The 23,378-nt window shown below is 47.4% G+C and overlaps 1 protein-coding gene across 2 annotated transcripts in view; it reads right to left on the bottom strand.

The window, feature by feature from the left end:
- Positions 1 to 525: 525 nt before the first annotated feature.
- FAM120B (family with sequence similarity 120 member B) overlaps positions 526 to 23,378 on the bottom strand; it is a 125,649-nt gene continuing 102,796 nt past the window's right edge. Inside the window, exon 8 of one of the 2 annotated variants that reach the window (XM_084622180.1) lies at positions 526 to 1,719. In XM_084622180.1, coding sequence (XP_084478306.1) covers positions 1,559 to 1,719 — 161 coding nt within the window. In that variant the 3' untranslated portion in view covers positions 526 to 1,558. The remainder of the gene's footprint in view (positions 1,720 to 23,378) is intronic. The other variant, XM_084622177.1, reaches the window with a different exon arrangement.

The raw sequence follows: 23,378 nt of genomic DNA, 5'->3' as shown, positions 1-23,378 counted from the left end.
TTTGTAACCAGGTTGTGACACTCTCATCTGATCCAGTTAACAATGAACATCATTGATTTATGTCCACCCAGCAGCTTTATACAACCATCAGCTAAGTCTGTTTCCACACCTCCCACATCACGTTTGTATGAGTATGTTCTGAGAAAATCTGTGCAGCTTAACCTACAGTTCTTCAGAGGGCCACCATGCCCAGAGGACATGGCTAGAGAGCAACACCAGCATATGGTGGTGGTGACAACCATTTTAATGATGCTGATCAATGCAGGGAGGATAATGCTGCACAAAGCTTTGATGCCACCCTGCATAAACTGCCAGATGCTCCCAGAAATGTCCAATCAAAACAAGTTTCTGATAATCCACATATAGAGGCTTCATCTAATGTTAAGAAAGCTTTGTAGTCTCACCAAAACTTCTAATCAACAATTCCTTTAGTTCAAATGCCATTCGTTAATTCCATTCTGTGTTTTCTTTCAATGACTTTGGATAATTTAACATTTCAACCAAATGAAGAGGTCAGTACAAGTGTTTAATTTAGGTCTCATGCAAGGCATGGAGTCCTGTGTGCAAAACTCTGTGTTTTCAATTTTGTCCTGCAAATCTTCCCTTTGGTTTGGGTACAAGTTGATTCTCACACTAAGTTTTTACTTCATATTTTTGATCCAATTGAACCCTAACTCTCAAAGCAAAATGTTGAGTTTTGCACAATTGTGACTTGAAACCATAAACTGGCCCAAGTCTGCAAAATCCTGTATGAACCCAGGCTGAAAGTAAAGTGTGTAGTGAAACAAAGCAAGTTTATGAGCACAATCTTCAAGTAGCGCAGTTAGGAAATACGCACCAAATTCGGCCTCAGTATTGCAGGCATAACTCGATTGTATTTGTTTGCTGGGGCTGAATTTGACTTTCTATCTTTTGTGCCTACAGAGCTGGTGGTGAAGAAGATGGTGAAGGCTGAAATCATGGTCTGAGAGAGAGAGAGAACTATAGCTTGAACCAGGGTTTTAGTGGCAGAAATAAATGGAAGAGTTGAAGTTTAGAAATGTGTTACAGGGAGAAGTGACAAGATTTGGTGGGAACCTGGAAGTGTGGAGAGAAGAAAAGGTGCTCAATGAGAGTTAAGCCCAAGGTTTTGAGTACGGCTGACCGGGAGGATAGCGGAGCTGTCAGCTGTCGTGGAGGAAATAGGAAGGACAGAAGTTCACCTGTAGCAATCTGTAGATTGAAAAAGCAAGGGGACATCCAGGAGGAGATAATGGAAAAACAGGAAGAGATGCAAGTCTGGACATAGGGGGAGAGGCCAGGGGTGGAGAGAGACATTGAGATGCATCAGTATAAAGGTGGTACGAGAGCAAATTAAGTCAGCCATGGGCAAAAGAGGAAGGGTGGAAAGGGAAGGGACTGAAGGCCCCGAGGAACACCAACACAGAGGGTGAACTTTGAGTATCTGCTTCTTACAGAAGGCCCTGGATACCTCAGAGATTCATGGAGCATAAGGCCAGAAGGGACCATTAGAGCATCTAGTGTGACCACATGTATATCACAGGCCCTTAAAGTTCACTCAGTTATCCATGTATTGAGCACAACAGCCACCACACATTAACAGCTTAGCCTCATTAATCGGACACATCTCTCTCTTCTCACATGGACTGTCTTTTTGTTCTGTGTTTGTGCAGCTCCCAGCACAATGGATTCCAGGTCCATGACTGACGCTCCTAGGCACTACGGTGATACAAACACACAATAAATAATAATAATAAAGTAACTACAGGACATAGTCTAATCAACATCATTCAGAGTGTGCAACTCCTGTTGGTGTCAGAGGGGGCTCTCCAGGTGAGGAGGGGGAGATGTGGTCTTGTGATTTCAGCACAGGTCTTTGCAGGTGGGAAGCAAGGAACTTTTGGGTTCTAATCCAAGCTCTGACACCGACTCTCTCTGCAGTCGTGGGCAGATGTAACTGCCTCAGTTTCTCAGCCTGTAAAATGTGAATAACACCTGCCAACCTGACGGGGAAGTTGGCTGATTAATGTTTGTTGAGAGTTTTAAAGAGAGAAAGTTCTGCATAAGAGATACACTATTATCGTTACTATTGCTTGAAATCGCCATCATTCCACAAGTGAATATAAAAAGGTAGAGAATAATTAAGTGAAATAAATAATGTAACTGTCCCTGAAATGTTTGCGATTGACCAGATCTTCCTTCCCCAAGATATAGTGACTACAGAAAAAATTAATCTCTTCTACAGGGAAGGCTGCCCTCTTCTAAGCCCTGCCCCAACTTCAAAAATGTCCCTCTAGTTTTCTGGCACTACAACCCCACTGCCACCGTTGATAATCTGAACTCTTGCCTATGACTAAGAGTGCCCATCCTTAGATCGTAGAAGCCAGCCTTTTAATTTGGACAGTTTAACATGGCTATCACGCGCCCATTAACAAGGCTACAGTCTTTTACATTTGGCCTAAGATTTGTAACGTGAATTCTCACCATAACCACTTTGACCTGAAAGCTCAAAGAAAGGCTCTGGCAGCCTAACCCACACCACCCCTGGGCTGCCATTCCAGAGCACAGATAAAAGTGAAATTTGAGCAGAAAACGTTTGTGGTGCCACTGGCAATCAAGGTTTCCGTTGCCACAGTAACAGGAACACTTCATCAGCTCAGCTAACAGATGGCTAGTGAGCAACAGGCAGCATATGTTCCAATAAGCACTGACATCAGCACAGATGGAGGGTGGGCAGGAGGCTGGCCCTGAAACATAACCTGACATTTCCTTCTCATTTGGTGCTGCATTGTTATAGCTCACACAGGAAGATTAGCAGGGAAAAGTGAATAGCATTAGGGAATCTGCTCAAGAACCGATTACTAACACTTCACTGCAGTTTTAGGTTTTTACTTAACCAGAGTGCAACATTGTTAACAACATTCAGTGGCACAAAAGGAAAATGCAGTGGGTTTTAACGACAGGGGCTTTATTTTCATCACAGGCAGGTTTTCCCAAGAACACTAATTAACAGGGATTGCCACCTTCTAGGTGTCTAGATCTCCAGTTCTACTGATTATTTCAGCTTTAAAAAAAAAACCCCAAAAACCCCAAGTGCAACCAAAACCCCCACAGGATTAGACAAAACCCCACAAACACATTGTGAGAAGGATATAACTTTACTCACCACACAAATACAGTTTAAAGATTGCTACAAAAGACAAAAAGCCTATTGTCACAGAAGAAAATCATGCACATATCCCTGCTGGTGAGAGCTCAGGCAAAGCTGGGCTTCTAGTGGGACTAAAGTACTCAAGAATCAGTAAGTAAATAAGTTATAAGCAGGGATCCCATTTTATATTTATGTACTTATGCCTGGGTCAGCTGGCAGGTTGTGTGAGGATGCCCCCTTCTGCCTTCATCCTTAGCTCCCAAACACCTTTGCATGACAGATGGCAAGGTGGTGACTAGATTGTGCCTCATGAAGAGGAGAGTTTTGTATACAGATGGCTAAAATGTGTACAAATAATAAATACATAAACTGATCATGAACAGAAGTCTTCTGATATGTCATAATAGCTTTAGGGAGCCCTTCTTCCACTGATGTGTGGGAGATTTTCACAGGCGCCTCCCTTTAATGCTAATAGGATTTGTCTGTACATCCATCTCTTGTGTCAGTAGGAGAATAGACCCTTCAGTGCAGCCATTCTTCACCTGTGGATTGCAAACCCCAAGTGGGCTGCCAAGCTGTTTTAGGGATGTCGTGTCCCACCAGCCTGTTCCCAGTTGCAGGTCTTTTGCTGAAGTATATTTGCTCAGGCACTGGTAACTGTCCCCCTCAGATGCCAAGACAGCCCCAGAAACCCCAATACCAAGTCCTGTGGCAGCTCCTTTGAAGCTTTACGGGAGTAAATCAAAATACTTAGCATTTCTACAGCACTTTTCATCTGAGGCTCCTCAAGCCTCTTTTTCAACATTAATTAATTCTCACAACACCTCTCGGAGGTAGACATTGCTGAATCCCATTTTACAGATGAGGAGAGAGCAGCTCAGGGAGTCTAAGGCTCACATTTTCAAAAGTGGCCTCTAATTTTGTTGTCTCAATATTTTAATCTCAGTTTTAGACTGCTATTGTTATTTTGTATATTACAGTAACAACTAGATGCCCAAACTGAGAGCAGGAGCCTATTGTGCCAGGCACTGTACAAACACCTAGTGAGAGACAGTCCCTGCCCCAAGAGCTTACAGTATAAATAGACAAGAATGGCAAAGGGTGTAAGAGGAAGCTGAAGCCCAAGGAAATGAGGTGACTTCCCCAAGGTCACACAGCAGGTCACTGGCAGAGCTGCGAATAAAACTCAGGTTTCCTGACTTCTAGTCCAGTGCCCCTACGCACAGGACCACCACCCAGGCAGGGCCAGATTTACACTTTATGCGCCTCTAAGCACAGCATCTTCAGCGCCCTGCCTACCTGCCGCTGACTTTCATGTTTTCCATAAAAAATGAAACAAAAATAAATATAAACACAGCTTCCTCTGGAAGGCACAAGACCCTCTGCCACGCATGGTGCTCCCAGCCTGAGCCAGGGCACAGCCCACCAGACCCAGGAGAGGCATACGGGGGGGACTGTACCTTTCCCCACAAAGAGCTGTCCCCGGGTGTCTTCTGTCCCTCCTGAAGCCCATGCAGCAGCTGTGCTCCAGCTCTGCCTGGGCAAGTGAATGGGGTGCTGGCCATGCCCCTTCTTCTCCCTCTCTAGCAAGAGACAGAGGCAGCAGGGCGACCGAGATTGGGAAGGGGCTGGGACGCTCCCAGCACCTTCAGCAGCCGTCCTGCCCAGCCACAGCCCACAGCACCCCCAAGCAGGCTGACTTGGACGCTCACCCTGCTTTAGCCCCACAAGCTGGCCGGCCACCAACCTGCAACAGGAGCCCGGTCACCCACAGGGGAGCTGTAGGTATTAACTTTTTAACTTTTAACCCACTTTTAGGCACCCCTAGAACACCAGCACCCCCAGGCACGTGCCTACTGTGCCGAATTGGAAATCCAGCCCTATACCCAGGGGGCCTTGTTTTTAGAAGTGCTGAGTTCCTGCAGTCCCCCTGGACTCCAAGTGGAGTTATTAGTGCTCACTGAAAATGAGACCCTTAGCCCTGGTCTACACTATGGGGTTAGGTCAAATTTAGCTGGGTTAGGTCAATTTTAAAATGAATGCATCTACACAACCAACCCCATTCCGTCGACCTAAAGGGCTCTTAAAATCGACTTCTGTACTCCTCCCTGGCGAGGGGAGTAGCACTAAAATTGACCTTGCTGGGTAGAATTTGGGGTAGTGCAGATGCAATTTGACGGTATTGGCCTCCAGGAGCTATCCCAGAGTGCTCCAATGTGACAGCTCTCGACAGCACTTTGAACTCCGATGCACTAGCCAGGTGCACAGGAAAAGCCCCGGGAACTTTTGAATTTCATTTCCTGTTTGGTCAGCATGGCGAGCTCAGCAGAACAGGTGACCATGCAGTCCCCCCAGAATCGCAAACAAGCTCCAGCATGGACCGAAAGGGAGACACTGGATCTGATTGCTGTATGGGGAGAAGAATCTGTGCAGGCTGAACTCCAATCAAAAAGAAGAAATGCTAATATATATGCCAAAATCGCACAGGGCAAGGTGGAGAGAGGCTACACCAGGGACACACAGCAGTGCCACATGAAAGTCAAGGAGCTTAGGCAAGCCTACCAAAAGACGAAGGAGGCAAACGGTTGCTCCGGGTCAGAGCCCCATACATGCCGCTTCTATGATCAGCTGCATGGCATTCTAGCGGGGGACCCTACCACTACACCACCAGTGTCCATCGACACCTGCAAGGGGGGAGTCTCATGCAACAGGGAGGAGGATTTTGTGGATGAGGAAGAGGAGGAGGACGAGCAGGAGAATGCGCAGCAGGCAAGTGGTGGATCCGTTCTCCCTGGCAGCCAGGACCTTTTCATCACCTTGGAGCCAATACCCTCCGAAGGCGGGATCCCTGACCCTGAAGCCGGAGAAGGCAGCTCTGGTGAGTACACATGTGTAACTACAGTACAGGGTTTAAAAGCAATAGTGTTTAATGTTTGATTTGCCCTGAAGAATTGGGATGCATTTGTGGCCAATACAGCTACTGGAAACGTCTGTTAACGTGTCTGGGGATGGAGCGGGAATCCTCCAGGGACGTCTCCATGAAGCTCTCCTGGAGGTAGTCTGAAAGCCTTTGCAGAAGGTTTCTGGGGAGGGCTGCCTTATTTTGTCCTCCATGGTAGGACACTTTACCAAGCCAGTTCAGTAGCAAGCAGTCTGGAATCATTGCAGCACAAAGCATGGCAGTGAATGGTCCTGGGTTTTGGTCACATTCAAGCAACATTTGGTCTTTATCTTGTGTTAGCCTCAGGAGAGTGATGTCATTCATGGTCACCTCGTTGAAATAGGGGAATTTTTGTAAGGGAACAGTAAAAGGACCCCGTTCATGCTGGGTTGTTTGCGCTTGGCTAAAAGGGATCATCCCGGAGAATAGCCATGCAGTGGGGTGGGGGGAAGTGTGTGCTGCACATCCACCCAAAAACCACAGCCCCTCCTTTTAAATGTGAAACCCAAGCTGCATTGCTCGCTATGGGAAAGGATGGTGCTGCAGTTTGAAACCATTCCCACATGTTATGAAGGCGGAAGAAGCCAACCCCATGTACCAAAAGGCTTACCATGGCTGCCTGGAAACCAAATTCTGTTGCCCAGCCGTATGTGATGTGTCACCATACTGGTAGGCACTCAATACAAAAGGCAAAATGCGACCTTGTACCTAAAGCACATGTGCTGTCTGCTGTGAATTGCTTGATTCATTGTGAGAGAGTCTCCCTTTTGTTCTCAGAAATGTATCATCTTAAATTTTACTCTCCCTTTTTATCTCCCCCCAGGTGCAAATGTTTCTATGCTCTCCCTATCATCTCCGTCCCTGAGGTTATCGCAGATTAGAAGGTGAAAAAAACGCACTCGCAATAACGTTTTCTGAGCTCATGCAGTCCTCCCGCACTGATAGAGCACAGCTTAATGCATGGAGGCATTCAGTGGCAGAGGCCAGAAAAGCATTAAGTGAGTGCGAAGAGCAGAGGCAGGAGGCGATGCAGAGACTAATGGGGGAGCAAACGGACATGAAGCGTCTGTGGGAGCTGCAGGAAAGCCAACAAGAGCATAGATCCCCGCTGCATCCATTGTATAACCGCCTGCCCTCCTCCCCAAGTTCCATATTCTCCTCACCCAGATGCCCAAGAAAGCAATTGGGGAGGGGGGCAAGGCTCCGGGCACCCAGCCGCTCCACTCCAGAGGATGGCCCAAGCAACAGAAGGCTGTCATTCAGTTTTGATTTGTAGTGTGGCTACAGTAAGCAATGTGGCCTTGTCCTTTCCTCCTCCAGCACCCCACCCTACCCAGTCTACCTTGTCAGTTATCTCACTTTTTTTTTAATTAATAAAGAAAGAATGCATGGTTTCAAAACAATAGTTACTTTATTTCCTTTGCCAGCTGTGATCGAAGTGGGGAGGGTGGTTGGCTTACAGGGAATTAAAATCAACAAAGGGGGCAGGTTTGCAGCAAGGAGCAACACACCCAGCTGTCACACCATAGCCTGACCAATCATGAAACTGGTTTTCAAAGCCTCTCTGATGCGCGGCGTGCCTAGCTGTGCTCTTCTAATCGCCCTGGTGTCTGGCTGCTCAAAATCGGCCACCAGGCGATTTGCCTCAACCTCCCACCCCACCATAAACGTCTCCCCCTTACTCTCACAGATATTATGGAGCACACAGCAAGCAGCAATAACAATGGGAATGTTGGTTGCACTGAGGTGTAACCTAGTCAGCAAACAGCGCCAGCGAGCTTTTAAATGTCCAAAGGCACATTCTACCACCATTCTGCACTTGCTCAGCCTATAGTTGAACTACTCCTTACTACTGTCCAGGGTGCCTGTGTACGGCTTCATGAGCCATGGGAGCAAAGGATAGGCTGGATCCCCAAGGATAACTATTGGCATTTCAACATCCCCAACGGTAATTTTCTGGTCTGGGAAGTAAGTCCCTTCTTGCAACTGCTCAAACAGCCCGGAGTTCCTAAATACGCGAGCGTCATGCACCTTTCCCAGCCATCCCACGTTGATGTTGGTGAAACATCCCTTGTGATCCACCAGTACTTGCAGCACCATTGAGAAGTACCCCTTGTGGTTTATGTACTGGTTGGTAAGGTTGTCCGGTGCCAAGATAGGGATATGTGTTCCATCTATTGCCCCACCACAGTTAGGGAACACCATTGCAGCAAAGCCATTCAGTATGACCTGCACATTTCCCAGAGTCACTACCCTTGATAGCAGAACGTCAGTGATTGCATTGGCTACTTGGATCAGAGCAGACCCCACAGTACACTTGCCCACTCCAAATTGATTCCTGACTGACCGGTAGCAGTCAGGTGTTGCAAGCTTCCACAGATCTATCGCCACTCGCTTCTCAACTGTCAGGGCAGCTCTCATCTTGGTATTCCTGCGCTTCAGGGCAGCGGAAAGCAACTCACAAAGTTCAAGGAAAGTGGCCTTATGCATACGAAAGTTTCACAGCCACTGTGAATCATCCCATACCTGCAACACTATGCGGTCCCACCAGTCTGTGCTTGTTTGCCAGGCCCAGAATCGGCGTTCCACTGTATGAACCAGCCCCACTGCTGCCATAATGTCCCAATTGCCACAGCCCATGCTTTCAGGAACATCTGTGTCTATGTCCTCATCACAATCGTCCTCGTGCTGGCGTCTCTTAGCCCAGTTCTGCACATACTACAGGATAATGTGTGAGGTGTTTACGATGCTCATAACAGCAGCAGTGAGCTGAGCAGGCTCCATGCTTGCCGTGATATGGCGTCTGCACAAGTAACCCAGGAAAAAAGGCACAAAACAATTGTCTCCCGTTCCTTTCACGGAGGGAGGGGCGACTGACGACATGTACCCAAAACCACCCTCGACAATGTTTTTGCCCCATCAGGCATTGGGAGCTTAACCCAGAATTCCAATGGGCAGCAGAGACTGTGGGAACTGTGGGATAGCTACCCACAGTGCACCACTCCATAAGTCGATGCTAGCCATGATATTGAGGACACACTCTGCCAACTTAATACACTTAGAATCATAGAATCATAGAATATCAGGGTGGGAAGGGACCCCAGAAGGTCATCTAGTCCAACCCCCTGCTCGAAGCAGGACCAATTCCCAGTTAAATCATCCCAGCCAGGGCTTTGTCAAGCCTGACCTTAAAAACCTCTAAGGAAGGAGATTCTACCACCTCCCTAGGTAACGCATTCCAGTGTTTCACCACCCTCTTAGTGAAAAAGTTTTTCCTAATATCCAATCTAAACCTCCCCCACTGCAACTTGAGACATTACTCCTCGTTCTGTCATCTGCTACCATTGAGAACAGTCTAGAGCCATCCTCTTTGGAACCCCCTTTCAGGTAGTTGAAAGCAGCTATCAAATCCCCCCTCATTCTTCTCTTCTGCAGGCTAAACAATCCCAGCTCCCTTAGCCTCTCCTCATAAGTCATGTGTTCTAGACCCCTAATCATTTTTGTTGCCCTTCGCTGGACTCTCTCCAATTTATCCACATCCTTCTTGTAGTGTGGGGCCCAAAACTGGACACAGTACTCCAGATGAGGCCTCACCAATGTTGAATAGAGGGGGACGATCACGTCCCTCGATCTGCTCGCTATGCCCCTACTTATACATCCCAAAATGCCATTGGCCTTCTTGGCAACAAGGGCACACTGCTGACTCATATCCAGCTTCTCGTCCACTGTCAACCCTAGGTCCTTTTCCGCAGAACTGCTGCCTAGCCATTCCGTCCCTAGCCTGTAGCGGTGCATTGGATTCTTCCGTCCTAAGTGCAGGACCCTGCACTTATCCTTATTGAACCTCATCAGATTTCTTTTGGCCCAATCCTCCAATTTGTCTAGGTCCCTCTGTATCCTATCCCTCCCCTCCAGCGTATCTACCACTCCTCCCAGTTTAGTATCATCCGCAAATTTGCTGAGAGTGCAATCCACACCATCCTCCAGATCATTTACGAAGATATTGAACAAAACCAGCCCCAGGAACGACCCTTGGGGCACTCCACTTGATACCGGCTGCCAACTAGACATGGAGCCATTGATCACTACCCGTTGAGCCCGACAATCTAGCCAGCTTTCTACCCACCTTATAGTGCATTCATCCAGCCCATACTTCCTTAACTTGCTGACAAGAATACTGTGGGAGACCGTGTCAAAAGCTTTGCTAAAGTCAAGAAACAATACATCCACTGCTTTCCCTTCATCCACAGAACCAGTAATCTCATCATAGAAGGCGATTAGATTAGTCAGGCATGACCTTCCCTTGGTGAATCCATGCTAGCTGTTCCTGATCACTTTCCTCTCATGCAAGTGCATCAGGATTGATTCTTTGAGGACCTGCTCCATGATTTTTCCAGGGACTGAGGTGAGGCTGACTGGCCTGTAGTTCCCAGGATCCTCCTTCTTCCCTTTTTTAAAGATTGGCACTACATTAGCCTTTTTCCAGTCATCCGGGACTTCCCCGGTTCGCCACGAGTTTTCAAAGATAATGGCCAATGGCTCTGCAATCACAGCCGCCAATTCCTTCAGCACTCTTGGATGCAACTTGTCCGGCCCCATGGACTTGTGCACGTCCAGCTTTTCTAAATAGTCCCTAACCACCTCTATCTCCACCGAGGGCTGGCCATCTCTTCCCCATTTTGTGATGCCCAGCGCAGCAGTCTGGGAGCTGACCTTGTTAGTGAAAACAGAGGCAAAAAAAGCATTGAGTACATTAGCTTTTTCCACATCCTCTGTCACTAGGTTGCCTCCCTCATTCAGTAAGGGGCCCACACTTTCCTTGGCTTTCTTCTTGTGGGGGACTTAGTGGGGACATATACAATCGAACTGTAAAAAATCTATTTCTAAAAATTGACTTCTATAAAATCGACCTAATTTCATAGTGTAGACATACCCTAAGTGTCTCAAGTTGAGCACCTAATCACTGGGCCAACCCAAATTTGTGGACATTTTATAATTTTGGGGCCTTAAGTGCCCAACTTTAGGCATTCACGTTTGAAAACTTTTCCCTCCGGGACTTGTCTGAGGTTAACTTCAAATCAGTGGCACAGCCTGAATCCCAGGACTCCCACGCCATTGTTCTAACTGCTAGACCACACATGCAAGCATTAGAATGAGAGGAAAGACTTCTGGGGACACAGCAATGGAGGACTGCTTGCGCGTGACTGAATTATTTATGATTTATTTTGACTTATAAATTGATGTCAATCACTTAAAAAGTGCCCAGTCCATGCTCTGGGCTTCCTGACAATTTTTTAACATTGCATTCTCCTCTTCAAACATTTACGGAATAGGGAACTATGGCCTGAACCATTTAGGACTTGAAGGGGATGTCTACACTGCAGCTGGGAGTGAGCCTTCTAGCCCAAGGATGGAGACAGACTTGCAGTAATTCTGCTGCAGCTAGCGTGCTAAAAATAGCAGTGTGGACACTGTGGCTTGGGCGGCAGCTCAGATTCTCAGGCCCATGCAACCCCCTGAGCCTGAGCTCAGGTGGGTAGCCAGAGCCACACTATCCACACTATTTTTAGCATCCTAGCTTGAGGAAAGCTAGCATGTGTCTATCTACCCAGGCTGGGAGGCCCGCTCCCAGCTGCAATGTAGACACACCCTTGCGGTTAAAACCAATACCTTGAATTTTACCCAGAAACATAAAGTGAACATGGGGACACATGTCAGGAACTGCCTCCTTCAGTGTTAATCTTTGGGGCTTTAGAATTCAAGCCTTTCCTCCAGTCATTAGAGACATCTTTCTCCTTTCCACCAATGTCCATGTAACAATCAATGAACAGTTACGAGCAAACCCTCTGTGGAAATACGCTTTCGGTACAGAACATGCATTGTAGCTGCACCGATTATACACCGATTATGCTGATTGGTATATGCTTAAAGCTGCATCACATTAAACCCTGTGGGTCAAATTATCACCTGATGTAAATCAGTGTTGCTCCATTGCCATCAAAGTAGCTGTGTTGGTAGACACCAGCTGAGGATCTCGTCCCTTTTGTTTTCAGGCATTTCAAGCTCAGCAATAATGATTTGAAATTAAAAATTGAAGGGCTGGATTACTATAACAACAAAGTGAATTTGCTTATAAAACAGCTGCTGTCTATATGCAGTAGCATCTTTCAGTCAAACACATTTCATAGCGATGTCTACTAGGCAGACTCTTTAGCACCCAAGAGAACTGGTCTAGCCTATTGGTTTTGTATAATGTACGCTGTATCTGAAAAACATCTTTTGTGTGCATATTTGCACAATTTGTGTACCAAATACTTATTTTCATAGGAGACAAGCTAGCCAGTGGGACAAGCAGTGAGCCTTAAATCTGAACAGAGATGGACTTCTTCAATGGAATCTACAGTAAGTATCTTGAAGCTGGTGCATAGTTTTCCATCAGATTATCATATCCATACTTAACAGTATTATGTGCAGTACTAATTACTTTAACTGGCCTAATTTCAATATTTCCTTCATTTCCTAGGGAGCGGAATAAATGATTCTTTCTTCTCTTTCTTCCCTTCTTTCTCCCCCGATTCCCTCCCCAGATCAGCCATGTGCTATGACCTATCCAAGCAATCTTCCTCCTTCTATCCCGTCCCTACCCCACAAACCTGACTTCCAGTTCCTCACTGTGAAAGCAGAAAACAAGCACATGCATCTTTGCCAAAAGCCAAAATGATTTCCCTGACCCTCTTCTCATATTAGTCACCGCTGTTTGGTTTGTTTTTGTTTTTTACAGTCATCCCTCCGGCTCTTAGCACAAGTCACCCCATTAACAAAAATTAATCTTCTTTCCCTAGGTACACATGGATTTGGGATAAATGGTATAAAGCAGCTTTGCAAAATGGTAATTTTATCATCATCATTCATAGGCCTTGTCTATACTACGAAATTAGGTTGAATTTATAGAAGTCGGTTTTGTAGAAAGCGTTTTTGTACAGTCGATTGTGTGTGTCCCCACAAAAATGCTCTAAGTGCATGTAGTCAGCGGAGTGTGTCCACAGTACCGAGGCAACCATCGACTTCCAGAGCGTTGCACTGTGGGTAGCTATTCTGGTTAGAAATCCCAATGCCTGATGGGGCTAAAACATTGTCATGGGTGATTCTGGGTACATATCATCAGGCCTCCCTTCCCTCCCTCCCTCCGTGAAAGCAATGGCAGACAATTGTTTCGTGCCTTTTTTCCTGGGTTACCCGTGCAGACGCCATACCACGGCAAGCATGGAGCCCGCTCAGCTCACTATCACCATATATCTCCTGGATGCTGGCAGATGCGCTACTGCATTGCTACGCAGCAGCAGCTTATTGCCTTTTGGCAGCAGACAGTGCAGTATGACTGGTAGCCATCGTCGACGTAGTCCAGGGTGCTCTTTTAACCGACCTCGATGAGGTCAGGGGTACCTGGGCAAACATGTGTGTGACTCAGCCAGGTCATTTCCCTTTTAAGTTTTGTCTCATGGTGATTCAGTCCTACCGGCAAGGAGAAGATGATGGCCAGCAGTCATACTGCATCGTCTTCTGCCGAGCACCCAGGAGATGATGATGGCTAGCAGTCGTACTGGACAGTCTGCTGCCAGCAAGATGTATAAAGATAGATGAAGTGGATCAAAACAAGAAATAGACCAGATTTGTTTTGTATTCATTTTCTCCTCCCTCCCTCTGTGAAATCAAGGCCTGCTAAACCCAGTTTTGAGTTCTATCCTTGAGGGGGCCATTCTGTTTCTCGCAAAGCCACCCCCTTTGCTGATTTTAATTCCCTGTAAGTCACCTGTAAGCCATGTTGTCGGTCGCCCCAACCTCTGTCAGAGCAGCGTCAAACAATCGTTTCTCGCCCTTTTCCCTGGATTGCCTGAGCAGGAGCAGACGCCATAGCACAGCAAGCATGGAGCCCATTCAGCTCACCGCAGCAGTTATGACCATTGTAAATACCTCGCGCATTATTGCGCAGTATAGGCAGAACCAGCACCTGAAAAACCAGGCGAGGAGGCGACGACAGTGCGGTGATGAGGACAAAAACACACTTTTCTCTAAAACCGCGTTCCCCCGCAATTTGGAGATCATGGTGTTAATGAGGGAGGCTCATGCTGTGGAACGCCGATTCTGGGCTCGGGAAACAAGCACAGACTGGTGTGACCGCATAGTGTTGCAGGTCTGGGATGATTCCCAGTGGCTGCAAAACTTTTGCATGCGTAAGGGCACTTTCATGGAACTTTGTGACTTGCTTTCCCCTGCCCTGAAGCGCAAGAATAGCAAGATGAGAGCAGCCCTCACAGTTCACAAGTGAGTGGCAATAGCCCTGAGGAAGCTTGCAACGCCAGACAGCTACTGGTCAGTCAGTAATCAAATTGGAGTGGGCAAATCTACTGTGGGGGTTGCTGTGATGCAAGTAGCCAACGCAATCATTGAGCTGCTGCTATCAAAGGTAATGACTCTGGGAAACGTGCAGGTCATAGTGGATGGCTTTGCTGCAATGGGACTCCCTAACTGTGGTGGGGCAATAGACGGAACGCATATCCCTATCTTGGGACCGGACCACCAGGGCAGCCAGTACATAAACCACAAGGGGTACTTTTCAATGGTGCTGCAAGCACTGGTGGATCACAAGGGACGTTTCACCAACATTAATATGGGATGGCTGGGAAAGGTTCATGACGCTCACGTCTTCAGGAACTCTGGTCTGTTTAAACGGCTGCAGGAAGCGATTTACTTCCCAGACCAGAAAATAACTGTTAGGGTTGTTGAAATGCCTATAGTTATCCTTGGGGACCCAGCCTACCCCTTAATGCCCTGGCTCATGAAGCCGTACACAGGCACCTGGACAGTAGTAAGGAGCTCAACTATAGGCTGAGCAAATGCAGAATGGTGGTAGAGTGTGCATTTGGATGTTTAAAGGGTCGCTGGCGCAGTATACAGACTCGCTCAGACCTCAGCGAAACCAATATTCCCATTGTTATTGCTCCTTGCTGCGTGCTTCACAATCTCTATGAGAGTAAGGGGAAGACGTTTATGGTGGGTTGGGAGGTTGATGCAAATCGCCTGGCCTCTGGTTACGTGCAGCCAGACAACAAGGCAGTTAGAAGAGCACAGCAGGAAGCACTGCGTATCAGAGAAGCTTTGAAAACCAGTTTCATGACTGGCCAGGGTACTGTGTGACACTTCTCTTTGTTTCTCCTTGATCAAAACCCACCCCCTTGGTTGCCTCTAAATGCCCTGTAAGCCACCGGCCCTCCCCCCTTTGATCACAGCTTGCTTGCAAAGGAAATAAAGTCACTATTGTTTAAAAAACATGTATTCTTTATTAATTGATTATAAAAATAGGGAGATAACTCACAAGGTAGCCTGGGTGGGGTGTGGGAAGTGGGTAGGAGGGAAGGAAAAGGTGACTTTAAAACTTGTTGAATGCCAGCCTTCTGTTGCTGGGGCTGTCCACTGGGGTGGAGTGGTTGGGTGCCCGGAGCCTCCCACCCCGCGTTCTTGGGCGTCTGGGTGAGGAGGCTATGGAACTTGGGGAGGATGGAGGGCAGTTAAGCAGGGGCTGCAGCTGCAGTCTGTGATCCTGCTACCATTCAGGAATCTCCACCAGACGCCGGAGCACGTCCGTTTGATCCCGCAGTAGCCCCAGCATTGCCTCATGCCTCCTCTGCTCTTCCTGCCACCACCTCGGCTACTGTCCTGTACTCTGCTATTGTGTCCCTCCACACAGCTCTGTCAGTGCTGGACGACAGCATGAGCTCAGAGAACATGTCATTGCGTATGTGTTTTTTTCGCCACCTTATCTGAGATAGCCTACGGGATGGAGGAGGGAGGCTTGAAACATTTGCAGCTGCTGGAAGAAAAAAAGGGAGTGAAGTATTTTAAAAGATACATTTTACAGAGTAATGGCTATACTCTTTCACGGTGAACAACACTATTCACATTACATAGCACATGTGATTTCGGTACAAGGTCGCATTTTACATCTTATAGTGAGTGCCTGCAGCTTTGGTGTTAGAAATCACAAACGCAGGGCCGGGCAATAGAATTCGGCTTGCAGGCGGCCATGCTAAGCCATAGTCTTTCGGCTTCTGCAATCTTCATAACCTTTCCCATACCAAGCAAAGCCCGTTGAGTTGGCCATTTACTGCTGCAGTTTTCCTGTTAACATGCAGCAGCAGAAACCAAACTAACCCCCTCCCACCACCCAATTCTCTGGGATGATCGATTTTCCCCTCCCCCCACCGCCTGAGTGGTATCAGGGAAGATCCCTGCTAGCCAGATGTGAACAGCTCAGCGCCAATGCTCCCCCCACTCCCCGCGTGGCTAACGGCGGGGAGGATTTCTTTTCAGCCACAGGCAAACAGCCCAGTAGGAACGGCCACCTCTGAATGTCCCCGTAATTAAATTCCCCTATTTCAACCATGATACCATGAACGATATCACTCTCCTGAGGCTAACACAGAGAGATAAAGAATGGATGTTGCTTGAATGCCAGCAAACACTGGGACCATACGATGCCAGGCTTTGTCATACAATGATACCAGATAACTTGCTACTAGCATGGCGTGGTAAAGTGTCCTACTATGAAGGACGGAATAAGGCTGCTCGCCCCAGAAAACTTCTGCAAAGGCTTTTAGAGTACCTCCAGGAGAGCTTCATGGAGATGTCCCTGGAGGATTTCCGCTCCATCCCGAGACACGTTAACAGACATTTCCAGTAGCTGTACAGGCCACAAATGCATCCCAAGTCCTCAGGGCTACTTAATCATTAAAAATGCTTGCTTTTATAACATGTATTATATTAAAAAGGTACACTCACCAGAGGGCCCTTCTCCGGCTTCGTTGGGTTGGGAGGGTATTTCAATCAGGGTGATAAAAAGATCCTGGCTGTCAGGGAGAACGGTGTATTGTGTGCACTCCCCAAGCTCGTCCTCCTCCTCCTCATCTTCCCCATCCGCAAAATCCTCAGGCATGGCAGAGAGTACCCCATCGTCGGAGTCCACAGACAGAGGTGGGGTAGTGGTGGCGGCCCCCCCTAGAATTGCATGCAGCTCAGCGTAGAAGCGGCATATCTGGGGCTCTGTCCCAGAGCATCTGTTTGATTCTTTGGTTTTCTGGTACGCTCATCTGAGCTCCTTAAGTTTCACGCGGCACTGTGTTGTGTCCCTGATGTAGCCTCTGTCCCTCATGGCCTCTGAGATTTTTTGAAATGTTTTGGTATTTTGTCTTTTGGAACGTAGTTCTGATAGCACTGATTCCTCTCCCCATACAGCGATCAGATCCAGTACCTCCCGTTCAGTCCATGCTGGAGCTCTTTTTCGATTCTGGGACTTCATGGTGACCTGTGCTGATGAGCTTGCCTGGCCAAACAGGAAATGAGATTCAAAAGTTCCCAGGGCTTTTCCTGTACACCGGGCCAGTGCATCCGAATTCAGAGTGCTGTCCAGAGGTCACAATGGTGCACTGTGGGATAGCTCCCGGAGGCCAATACTTTCAAATTGCGTCCACACTAATCCTAATTCGAAATGGTGATGTCGATTTCAGCACTAAGCCCCTCGTTGGGGAGGAGTACAGATATCGGTTTTAAGAGCCCTTTATGTAGAAAAAATGGTTTTGTGGTGTGGATGGGTGCAGGGTTAATTCGGATTTAACGCTGCTAAATCCCACATAAACTCGTAGTGTAGACCAGGCCATAGTAAAGAACAGGCAAGGAGATTTGTGTCCAGGCTGATACATTTTCATGACCATTTTCCAAGCTTTGTTTAAACCACAGGGGAGTTGGAAGGTTCCAATAAACATTTATCTTTTAAACAGCAGCCTTCCTCACACTCCACAGCTTCATGTTCAGCCACACACATATTGCTTTTGTGGTCTAGCGCAGTGTGGTCCACAGATCTCTGGGGGTCCGCAGACTATGTCTGAGATTTCCAAAGGGGCCTGCACTTCCATTTGAAATTTTTTAGAGGTCCACAAATGAAAAAAGGTTGAAAACCACTGGTGTAGAAGGAACTGATGGGTAAGGCTAAGATTTAGTCATGGGTATTTTTAGTAAAAGTCATGGACAGGTCACGGGCAGTAAACAAAAATTCACAGCTGTGACCTGTCCATGACTTGTACTATATACCCCTGATTGAATCTTGGGTGCTATGCAGGGTGGGCTCCGGGGGTGCTATGGGTGCTCTGGAGGGGGAGCTCTGAGGGCACCGTGAGTGCTCTGAGGCAAGGGGCAGCCTGGGGGCACCGCTGGAGTGGCAGTGGAGCATGGCCCAGGACTGCAGCTGGTGCTGGGGGAGGGAGGTAGGTGGTGTATGGCTAGGGTTGTCAACTGTCTAATCACACAAACCCAAACACCCTTACCCCACCTCTGTTCTTCCCTTTTTCCGAGGCCCTGCCCCACTCATTCCATCCCCCCACCCACACTCACTTTCACCGGGCTGGGGCAGGGGGTTGGGGTGCAGGCTCTGGGCTGAGGTGTTTGGAGTATGGGAGGAGGCTCCAGGCTCAGCCTGGGGCAGGGAGTTGGGGTGCAGGAGGGGGTGTGGGGTGCAAACTCTGGGAGGGAGTTTGGATGCTAGAGGGGGCTCAGGGCTGGGACAGAGGGTTGGGGTGTTGGAGGGGGGTGTGGGCTCTGGGAGTTGGCTCAGGGCTGGGGCAAGGCATTGGGGTGCGGGAGCGGGTGAGGGGTGCAGGCTCTGGGAGGGAGATTGGGTGCAGGAGGGGACTCAGGACTGGGGTAGGGGGTTGGGATGCAGGAGGGGTTGCGGGCTCTGGGAGGGAGATTGGGTGTGGGACGGGGCTCAGGCTGGGGCAGGGGGTTGGGGCAAAGGAGGGGGTAAGGGGTGCGGGCTCTGGCAAGGCAGCATTTACCTCGGGCAGCGGCGCAGCAGGGCTAAGACAGGCTCCCTGCCTGCCCTGGCCCCATGCCACTCCCAGAAGCAGCCAGCACATCCCTGCGGCCCCTGGGTGGGGGAGGGGCTCCACGTACTGCCCCTGCCTGCAGGCACCGCCCCTGCAGCTCCCATTGGCTGCAGTGATCCTGAACTGTGTTTTGTATCTTAGGTCCACGTCTGCTCACTGTGGGGGTATCTTGAGCTACCAGGTCAGGGGGAGGAGGGGACTCTTTCCTATGGTTCCAACTCTGAGAAACTAAGATTTATCCCTCCAAAATGCAATAAGCTACTTCATGATATGTTATGGCTGACACACAAAAATGTCAGGAAATACAAAGTTATAGTTCTCACAACACATTTGCTTGGGCCCACCTTACATATATATATGAACTATTCATATTAGCAGAGCTTGAAGGGAGCCGGTAGAGCTGGCACACCACCTTTTCCACTTCTGCAAATCTGACCAATATTTGTGCACTCCCACCAGCCACTGCTGTGCTAGCATGTTGTGGGACATGTGATTGAGGCACCGATTCTACATTTCTCAGCACATCTATTCAGTGTGGGGCTTATAGGAAATTTTGCACAGTATTGCGGGATTAGAAGAGTGTTCTGTGAGATGGCTGTGAATATCCTAGAATCCCCCAGGAATTGCCACCATTTTACATGGCGTTGGGCAGGTCACGTCACCACTGTCCCTCAGTTTCCCCATCTGTAAAATGGGGATAATGATACTGAATTCCTTTGTAAAGCACTCCCAGATCTACTAATGAAACCAAATATCTGACTGAATCCCTGGCCTCACAGAATCAGTGAAGGGAATGGGCAAAGTTCAGTATATATTAAAGGGGTGTCTGTCCTCACTGAGACTCTGGAAATAATTGAGCAGGAAACACCTCCCTCATCTGCCCCAGAGGCTGTGTCTATACACCAATAGCGATGAACATCAGTTCAATGTGTTGTTCCAGTGTTCTGCTTGCTTGTAGAGTGAGTGCAGAAGGGAACATATTAGCAAACAGAAACTTTCGGGGTCCAGTATATCTCAGCTGCTGCCACTACTAGGTAAGCTAGCATTAGCAGCATGCCCTCTGCTATTACTTTGCCAATGATGCAGCTGGCAATGGCAATGCTGACAATGATGACCCTGCCGACTGACTCTGTATGCTGGCAAATAGTGCTTCATTCACGTTTGGAGGGTTATCTCAACGATCTCATGGAAATTGATGTCGGTGACCAGGAAACACAAGCCTTGTTTGTAGAAGGATTGTAGCCAGTGCAGCTGAACTGATGTATAGACCTTGCGTAGACATGATTTACATCAGGCAGAACAATTTACACCAGTGCAGCTACACCATGGGATAAAATCCCAGCACAGATACAGCCATAATTAGTAAAGACAATTCAGGGACTTCCTGAGCATTTGCCCCATGGGCTTCTAAGGGCAGAGGGTAGAAAACAGAGTGGGATCCTTGTTCAGAGCAGTTCCTGAAGCACGACAGGACCAAGCTGGGAGAGCTCACTGCATTGGTGCAGCTGCCTTGCCTGCAACCCCTATCACTATTACAGCTGTAATGGTATTAATCAAACTCCTGTGAGTGGGGGCACTGTCAAGATGTGCTTGGACACAGCACAATCATAATGGAACTAGGGATGCACATGCAACATTAGGAGCACAAGGTAGCCTTCCACCGTATCAAGAGGAGGAAGCTGGATGGGGGTAGGGGGAGTGCTCTGCAACTGCAGGGCCTATTTCTGATCCTCCCTCAGGTTACATCTCCGGGCAGAGTTCCTCTGGGCCATGTCCACTGCTTCTCTGAAAGAAAAGGAGTACTAGTGGCACCTTAGAGACTAACCAATTTATTTGAGCATAAGCTTTCGTGAGCTACAGCTCACTTCATCGGATGCATTCCCTGTACACTTTCGAGGACAGTGGGCACTGTCCAGGATTCTCTGCTCAGTGTCCCGCTCTGAATCCCTTGACTTTATACCTGTGACCCTCACTCCCGTCCCTGTTTTTCATTTGTTGTCCCCTGAAATTATTAGGAGCACATTTGTGCATGGAGATGGAGAGTTTTATAAGCAATTGCAGGTGCCTGGCCCAGTGCTGACAACTGCTTTTTTCCCCTCTAGTGTAGGCAGGGCTTGTGAGCATGAGAGAGATTGAATGCTTTGTAATGAAGGTATATTGTAACATTTCTCTCCAGGTGGCACTTTGTTAACAACAATCAGATCCTGATTGATCTTTGAAGGGCTAATTCTTATGTGGCTTGCAAGGATCCTAGAAGAAGCAAGTGTTGAGTAGGGGTACTTTAAAAGTATCAGTGAAAAAAAGAATAGTGGCATAAGAAATTTGCAATACAATGCCTGTGTCTCCTTCGCACCCCACAGTAATTTGTTCTTATTCCTGTTATTATCCCCTCAGGCACTAATGGTCACTTTATTAATTAGTTGAAAATTGCATTCTAGGTCAAATGGTAGCCCCTCCCACCATTGTTGCAAATTGCTACTGGTAGGGCCCAGTAAATGGCAGTGTTACTGCAAAATGGGAATGATCCTTTGCTTTTCAAAATAAAGCCCAAGGGCCAGCTGCACTTTCCAGGGCTGCAAAAGGGATTTCAGAATTTCTAAGCAGAGCACTTCCCCAGGCCTGCTTTTAAGCAGTCAGAAATTAACAGGTCATTGTTAAGATTTCTAATCACAGCTGATTATGTTACTGTATGTGCTGATTTTTAAAGCCTGCTTTCTAAGGTGCACTGCTTCAGCACCTCCCTGAAAACTGGGGCTGAGGTTTTCAAAAGGCACTAGTAATTTTGGGTTGCTCAATTTTGGGGTGCCCAACTTGAAATGCTTTAAAGGTGCCTGATTTTCAGGGGGCAGATGCTCAGCAATTTTTAAGAACTACGACCCCCTTTTAAGGCATCTCAGTTTAGGTACCCAAAATCACAACTCAATTTAAAAAACTTGGCCTGGTGTCACTTGAAAGATATTTATGCTGAATGTAGGAATGAAGCAACATACATTTCAGAAAACAAGTGTAGAAATATAGGAATCTCTCAAGTCTTTAGAAAGAGAAACTCCTAGGGTTGCCAAAACTGTATTTAAAATAGAAGGGACTCTTTTCTTAGAACTCCCATCCCACCCCACCTCCCATTATTATTATTATCATTATTAATATTAATAATAATACACAGTACCGACCTACAGTTGCCAGGGATATTTATTGCAGCTTTTTGCAGCACTCAACTCCTCCCAATCTTGTTGTACAGAGTCATAGGGGTCTGAGGGTGCTGGAAGAATTTTTATAGTGGGGGTGCTGAGAGCCATTGAACTCAACTGTAAACCCTATATATGATGGAAACCACTTCAAGCCAGGGGGCGTGGCAGCACCCTTAGTTCCAGCACCTATGTGCAGAGATGAAAAAATAAGGGACGTTCCTTGTAGTAAGGGACTGTTGGCAACCCTATATGGAAGTCATAGGTGTTTGGCCTGTGCAGGAAGTAAAGGAGCAGAGGAGGTGAACATCAGAGGTCAAGCAAAAGATTTTCCATTAATCATTTTCTGCTGCCTAGTGTGCTAGATACATTGTGTCAGGACATCTGTGGTCTGGCAGGTAGGGAACTGACTGGAAGTCAGGAGGCCTGGGTTCATTTTCTAGCTCCTCATTGCTAGTATGAAGGAAGTGGTTAACATTAGAGTTTTGCAGATAACTCCCCTACCATCGTGCAAAATATAGAGCTCCTGATTTCTATTTTCTATATGACCATGGCCCTATGTCCTCTCATTCCCTTTCTTGCATAACAATTGAAACGCTTTTCCAACTGATTTCTATTCCGCACAAATTTACTGAAGCTCAAGTTGCCTTTCTTCCTTTCCCAAAGGCCACTGAAGTCAACAAAAAGACTCCCTTGGGCTTTGGATGAGACCATAAAATATCAGAGAAGATGGAGATGAAGATGATCACCAGACAGGGAGAGAGAGAGGTACATTCAGAAAGCAGTAAAATATTCATATCTATAAATCCATGACCACAAATTGGTGAATATTTTTCTGTTCTCACTTAGCCAGTTTTATGAAACTCACGATGGCTCTTATAAGTACTTAATATTTTTTCTCTTTGATTTTTTTTTTAAACTTACCAGAAGCAGTAGTTTCACACCACCATATCCAAAGCCAGAAACTGATACATCACTCAATGATGGAACGCAATAGAAGCCTGTCTGAGCCTTGCTAAGCCTGGTGAATTTGGAGGATTTTATTTCCCTCATGTTCTAAAAATGCTCCAATTGTTTGTTTGTTTGGCCATCTGTAGAAATAATCAAAATGTAACTTCAGTGAAAAGTGTAAACTAAAGCAGCCACTTTAGGAAAGCAAGCAAAAC

The sequence above is a fragment of the Lepidochelys olivacea genome (assembly GCF_965140295.1).
Source record: "Lepidochelys olivacea isolate rLepOli2 genome assembly, chromosome: 3".
Classification (NCBI taxonomy): domain Eukaryota; kingdom Metazoa; phylum Chordata; order Testudines; family Cheloniidae; genus Lepidochelys; species Lepidochelys olivacea.
The sequence above is the reverse complement of the archived record's forward strand: the minus strand, read 5'-3'. Positions and strand labels throughout refer to the sequence as shown.